We start from the raw sequence: 6,569 nt of genomic DNA, 5'->3' as shown, positions 1-6,569 counted from the left end.
CTTAACGATTTAAAAATTAAAATTATTAAAAAATAAACGAACAAAAATAACCAAGGTTAAGATGGCTGTCACTTTCCTTCGCCTGTGTTTTTATTCGTGAGTTATTTTATCTATTGTAAAACATAACAGACCAAAAATTGTTTCAAAACCTTTCACGTGATTCTCCCTGTATTATCTGCAGCTAGTCTAGTCATTCGACGCAACCCCCAATACCCATCCATACCAAAACCCTAATCTTCCATATCCATAACTCTTCTCAAGTCTTTAACTGATTCATACATATCATCCAAATGTCACCATTGTTGATTTTACGATGAGATCGTTCCTCATTCTTTTCCTCTCCTTTTACACCCTAACTCAGGTAGCAGCATTAGATGATGCTTTATCCATTTTGGAATTCAAATACAAAGCCGATCTCCATAACAAGCTTCCCTATTCCGTTAACACCACCTCCACCCACTGCAAATGGCAGGGAGTACAATGCCAGTCCGACGGTAAGGTGGTTCACCTTGTTCTTGAGAATTTGAGCCTGGCCGGAGTTTTTGCTCCCAACACATTGACTCGCCTCGACCAGTTACGAGTTCTGAGTCTGCAAAGCAACTCGCTAACCGGACCCATCCCTAACCTCGCCGGACTCGTTAACCTCAAAACCCTGTTTCTGGATCACAACTCCTTCAGTGGTGCCATTCCATTATCAATCTCCTACCTTCACCGTCTACGAACCTTAGATCTCTCATACAACAAATTATCTGGAGTTATTCCCCTGGATATCACAAAGTTAGACCGATTAAATTACCTTAGGCTCGATTCAAATCGTTTTAATGGTTCTATTCCTCCATTGAAACAGTCATCTCTTCAGATCTTGAATGTTTCGTGCAACAGTTTAACTGGTCCAGTTCCAGTAACTCCTACCCTCGCTAATTTCACCGCCTCCTCGTTTTCGTTTAATCCTGGACTTTGTGGTGAGATCGTTCGCACAGAGTGCAGTTCAATCGGACCTTTCTTCGGCAAAAATTCCACGGCAGCACCACCACCACCGCCGAGGGTGGTGCTAGGGCAAAGCACGCAAATGCAAGAGGGGATGACGGGTTTTACAAATTCCAATTCGAGAAAGCACAAGAGATTGGCATTGATTATTGGTTTCTCCGCTGGCATTGTGGTACTAATTTCTTCGATTATGTGTCTGCTGATATCGATGAAGGCGTCGGAGAAAAAGAAGAGAAAAGACATTATGTCTTCTAGTGAGATAATGGAGATGGCAGCGGCGGCGGACGCAGCTGCGGAAGTGATGAGGATGGAGGAGACAAACGAGTTGGAAGAGAAGGTGAAGAAGCTACAACAAGGAATGGCAATGGGAAAGAGCGGAAACCTGGTGTTTTGCGCCGGAGAAACGCAGCTGTACACCCTGGAACAGCTGATGAGGGCATCGGCGGAGTTGCTAGGGAGAGGATCGGTGGCAACCACCTACAAGGCGGTGCTAGACAACCGTCTGATCGTGTGTGTGAAGCGGCTAGATGCCGGTAGAATGGCCGGAACCACCAAAGAGACGTTTGAAAGACACATGGAGGCGGTGGGCGGCCTTCGCCACCCAAATCTGGTGCCTCTTAGAGCTTATTTTCAGGCGAAAGAAGAGCGACTTCTCGTTTATGATTACCAGGCCAACGGAAGTCTCTTCTCTCTCATTCACGGCAAGTTTTTTCATTAAAATCGGTCGCTTGACTCAGTACAACACACGATTTGACTCACATTTGACCATGGGCGGATGTAGTCAAAATTAGTACCTTTACTTTTGACTTTTAGAAACTTGAGTTAAAACTTTCTGTAGAAACTAACACTTTCTATAACATTAAGTCGGCCACTAAATATTAATATTAGCTGAATGAATAAGCTATAAATCCCGTTAAACTAACTAAATCGCTAACGAATAGACCATTTAAACCGACTATTTTGAGAATTATATATAATTTTGACTTATGCAGGGTCAAAGTCAACAAGAGCGAAGCCGCTGCACTGGACCTCATGCCTGAAGATAGCAGAGGACGTGGCACAAGGCCTCTGCTACATCCACCAAGCATGGAGACTTGTTCACGGCAATCTCAAATTATCCAACGTTCTCCTTGGCTCCGATTTCGAAGCCTGTCTCTCCGACTACTGCCTCTCCGCCCTCTCCCCCCGCCACCCTGAAGATCCTGCCGCCTACGACCCACCAGAAATACGCAAATTAAACCACCAACCTACCGCTAAATCCGATGTCTACTCGTTCGGTGTTCTATTGCTTGAGCTGCTAACAGGGAAGCCTGCTTCAGAGCACCCTCATTTGATGGCGGATGATATGGTGAAATGGGTTAGGTCGGCGAGGGAAAACGGTGCTGTGGAGGCGGAGGACCGGCGGATGATGATGCTGGTTGAGGTAGCAATTGTGTGTAGGGGGAGCTCGCCGGAACAAAGACCCACCATGTGGCAGGTATTAAAGATGATTCAGGAGGTTAAAGAAGGGGGCGGTGTACAAGAGGAGGGACCAAATGAGCAAAAGTAGCCACTGACCTCTTTTTATATGTATTGTAATTGTAAAGATTTGGATGAAAAGGCTGCATGCATGGTTGATCGGGATGTAAAAGGTATGTTGTCGTTTCATCGTCCAACATCTATGATAATAATAGTTGAACGAGGCCTGAAATGGTTTTTATTGTTGAACAGAATGCCAAATCACACAAAATATGTATACCAAACTTTTAACTTTTATATATATTTAGTATTCAGAATTACATCGACATTTTCATACAAAGAATATAGGTATACAACGTAGAGTAAGCTTCCCTTCTTCGGAGTTACTTCTCTTCAGAGACTCCATACAGCAACAAGATCCCAAGTCCCATTCTTTGTCATCAAGTTGATTTCCTCTTTGATCAGGGATGAGCGAGTATGCCACACACCCAAATACTCTAAGGTGAGCAACAGGTGGCTTGAACCCACACCAAATTTCTTTGAGGTGTCTTAGTGGACAAACTTCTTATGGAAGCCCTATTTAACAAGCAAGTGGCGCAAGCTACAACCTTCGCCCAAAACATATTAGGTAACCTTTTGTTCTGAAGCATATTTCTAGCCATTTTTAGGAGTGTGTGATTTCTTCTTTCTACCACCCCATTTTGTTGGGGTGTGTAACAAGTAGTTAACTGATGATCAATACCTTGTTTTTCCAAAAAAAATCTTTAAAATGGAGAGAATTATACTCTCCCTCACGATCTGATCTCAAACATTTTACTTTGAGATCACATTGCTTTTCAACTAATGCTTTAAAGATTTCAAATGAGTGAAAAGTTTTAGACTTTTCCTTTAAAAAATATACCCAAACCTTCCTAGTAAAGTCATCTATGAAGGTGAGAATGTACCTGCTACCACCAATGGATTCTGTCCTCATTGGACCACATACATCAGAGTCTATGAGTTCCAATGGTTTTGAGGCTCTCCAAGTTTCCTCTTGTGAGAAGGATTCCCTTGCATGTTTACAAGTGTATATGCCCCGCATACCTCATTAGATTTGTTAATACTCGACAACCCTTTAACCATTTCATGCTTGCTCATATGTAACAAAGAATCAAAGTTAATGTTGATTATCTCTCTCAGTGATTTGATGATGATTCTTTTAACCTTACGAAATGTACTATCTCTGTATTCAGCTTCGGCGATCATCACTGAGTCTGTTCAGTGATCGCTGAACATGTATTGTAATTCCTTCAGAGATAAGTATCGTTCAGGAAGACAAAACTCACACCACGATTCCTTCAGCAATATCAAAGATAGAAGCTGAAGATACAGACTAGCAAAATCGTGATCTGAAGCGGTTTTCAGTTATAACAAGCTCGTCTACATAAGTGTGAAATCTATGCAAGATTCAAGAAACACTGATTAGTTGTGCATAACATGATTCAATTTTACGGTGATGAATGAAAATTCAAGACGCTGACAAATTTGCGATGCTATGTAATATTGTTCATATCTCTTTCATAGAGCACCAATTAAGGCGATCCAAATGGCCGCGGATAGATAATAGATGTATCTACAAGTTCCATGTTTTTAGTTTTCAAAGGTTCGATCCGTAGAATGGTTATAGGTACCGTTGAAGTGGAATGTAGTGTGCTGAGCAAAGCTGTTATGCACGAGTCATATTTGCTTCTTGATATGAAGGTCCAAAGGTTCTGCATATAGTTCTAGAGCCTCTGGAATAAAGTTCCAGAGCTCTAATGAGTTACATGCTTTATATCAGAAGGTTCACTCAGTCAGAAGCTAACACGTTGAATCAAAAGTTGTAGAATAGATCTGCACGACTTTACTACATCGATCCTATATTATTCGTATGAGCTCTAAAGAAGGTGAATACAGATTCCATGATCATATATATAGACAATTTTATACTTTTTATGTCTTGATTTTTTTAAAAACCCTAGAGATATCATGGTATAAATTAGTGTCGAAGTTGGTGTAACGTTGTTGGATATTATCCTTCTTTGTTCATTCGAGTTTCAAAGACTAGAGGTAGCAAGCCTTCATGACCAGAGGTACAGGTATGCTCTGAAAAAATTTACTAGATATAGGGTTACCTCTGGAAAATCCAACCATAAAGGGAACATAGACCAGAAGGTGATACGAAGCTGGAATATTATAGCATAAGTTGCTGACAGATTTACACAACCTTGGCATTTTTATCATATCTCACTCGTTCGAGCACCAATGTTTCTGTTTTAAGTTTTCCAAAATTCAGATATTTCATTGTCAGAAGCATCATAGAAGTTAGTGCAATGGTGCTGGACAGTAGCCTTCTTTACTGTTAAAAGATTTTTTTTGGAAATGTAGGGTGGTATTGTGGCTTACACTAAAACACATCCAACTCCTGAATGTTTTGCTTAACGTTCACATCAAATGTTTTTCTGAAGTTCACAATTTCCACGGATTCAGTTCATCTCAGTTCTGACCCGTTCTTCATTAGAAAATGCTTCCAAACAACAAATGATCAAGAAGCACATTCTAGCTCTCAAAGTTGGACACTTGGTAGTTTCAAGGTCTACTATTGCAACAAATATTTTTGGTTGATACTCATTCCGGTCTTCTCATTTTTGGAAGATTTTTTCTCAGAGTCCAAAGCCTCTGAAGATTACCAAGAGTTACTTGATCATTTTTTGGAATATTTCTTCATAAGAGCATAATGTTGAGGGGGAGCTTGGAATATTTTAAGTCTTCCAAATCGAGACCCTCTCTAAAGATTCCAAGCCTTAAAGGTTAGAGATGACAAACCGTCAATGTTAGAGAATATGATATCCTCTATATTTACATCCCCGAGATAATGCTACTTCTAGAGTTGAATGTCAGAAGGCGTAAAGACTTAAAGAGTTTTGTTAGAATGATGTTGCCACATTGAGGGGGGAGCTATGTGATTATCATATCTTGTGGGAACTCAAGTACTAGAAGTAAAATGGGAAGATATCTTGTGATGTAAAAGTTATTTTCTTTTTATTGTTTTCCTTTTAACACTTAGAGAGAGATGTTAGTCCCAGTTTTAGTGTTAAAAGTATAAAAAGAAAAAAATTGATGTAAAGTAAGAAAAGCACTATTTTTGTATTATCCTATACATAGTAGTCTCCTTCCCCTTTTGTAATTTCTGAAAATGAGTTGTTTTTTATAAACATTCCTTCTCCAAATACCCCTATATCATTTTCAATCCATGTAAGACTGATGGCCACGATTAATCATATGACTACGTTTCCATGTTCATATTGTTTTTTGTATTGATTGATTAAGTTCATTTATAAAAAAAAATTATCCAAATTGCTTCCGATTAACATATTTTGTTTAGATTATTGATTAAATCTGTTAAGGCATGCTTGTAATAAAGGGAATTGTGATCTCAACCTCTCGAATGTTGAGATTAATGAATGCAAATTAGGGTTTTCATCGTGAACTTTCATTTCTTGGTATTAGAGCAAGAATTCGAAGCTCTGGAGTACATTGGCACACTTGAGAACACTTTTACGATTTCAGGTGGAATCATCGAGAAATCGAACTTGAGGTGGGAATGGACCAGAATCTGGGAAAAAGACGTGAGCGTGATGATGAGAGAAATCCATAATCGGACCCATTATTGGCCATCAAAGATCGTCGATTGGAGATGCCTGTATTCGATTGAACTAATCCCGATGGGTGGGTTTTTGTTACGGGACGTTAAATCATCTAAATAATGAAGAAAGACTTAGAAGTAGGCGTCATCACTTTTGAAGGAGATGTTCTTCAATGGTTTTCGTGGAAACACAGGAGATGCCCAATTACAAATTGGGAGGAACTTAAGAGGATTTTATGGGCCCAATTCAGATTAACCGCGGAGGGGAGTCTTTATGAAAAAGATTTCGTAAAACAGGAAGGAACAGTCAAAGAATACAAAAGAAATTTTATTGATATGGCGGCACCATTGGATGGAATTTCGGAAGAGTTGTTTGTGAGTCAGTTCATAAACAGCCTAACACCAAGCATGTTAGAGATTTCTGGTTTTCCAATTGCTTGGAATCCACTGAAAGTCGTAA

At 39.8% G+C, this 6,569-nt stretch overlaps 1 protein-coding gene across 1 annotated transcript; it reads left to right on the top strand.

The window, feature by feature from the left end:
- The first annotated feature begins 285 nt into the window (after positions 1–285).
- On the top strand, positions 286–2,694 carry LOC112510161 (probable inactive receptor kinase At5g67200). Its single transcript, XM_025115479.1, has 2 exons — positions 286–1,688; positions 1,980–2,694. The coding sequence occupies exons 1-2, from the start codon at positions 314–316 to the stop codon at positions 2,534–2,536; spliced, it is 1,932 nt and encodes a 643-aa protein (XP_024971247.1). The 5' UTR covers positions 286–313; the 3' UTR covers positions 2,537–2,694.
- The last annotated feature ends 3,875 nt before the right edge of the window (positions 2,695–6,569 follow it).

Source organism: Cynara cardunculus, assembly GCF_001531365.2.
Source record: "Cynara cardunculus var. scolymus isolate 2C chromosome LG 3, CcrdV1, whole genome shotgun sequence".
NCBI classification, from domain to species: domain Eukaryota; kingdom Viridiplantae; phylum Streptophyta; class Magnoliopsida; order Asterales; family Asteraceae; genus Cynara; species Cynara cardunculus.
This window is presented reverse-complemented; position numbering and strand designations above follow the sequence as displayed.

Bases quoted from the DNA above. Each gene is read 5' to 3' on its own strand.
- LOC112510161 (XM_025115479.1), top strand. From the start codon at position 314: ATGAGATCGTTCCTCATTCTTTTCCTCTCCTTTTACACCCTAACTCAG. The intron at 1,689-1,979 runs GCAAGTTTTTTC...TGACTTATGCAG, and splicing joins TCTCTTCTCTCTCATTCACG to GGTCAAAGTCAACAAGAGCG.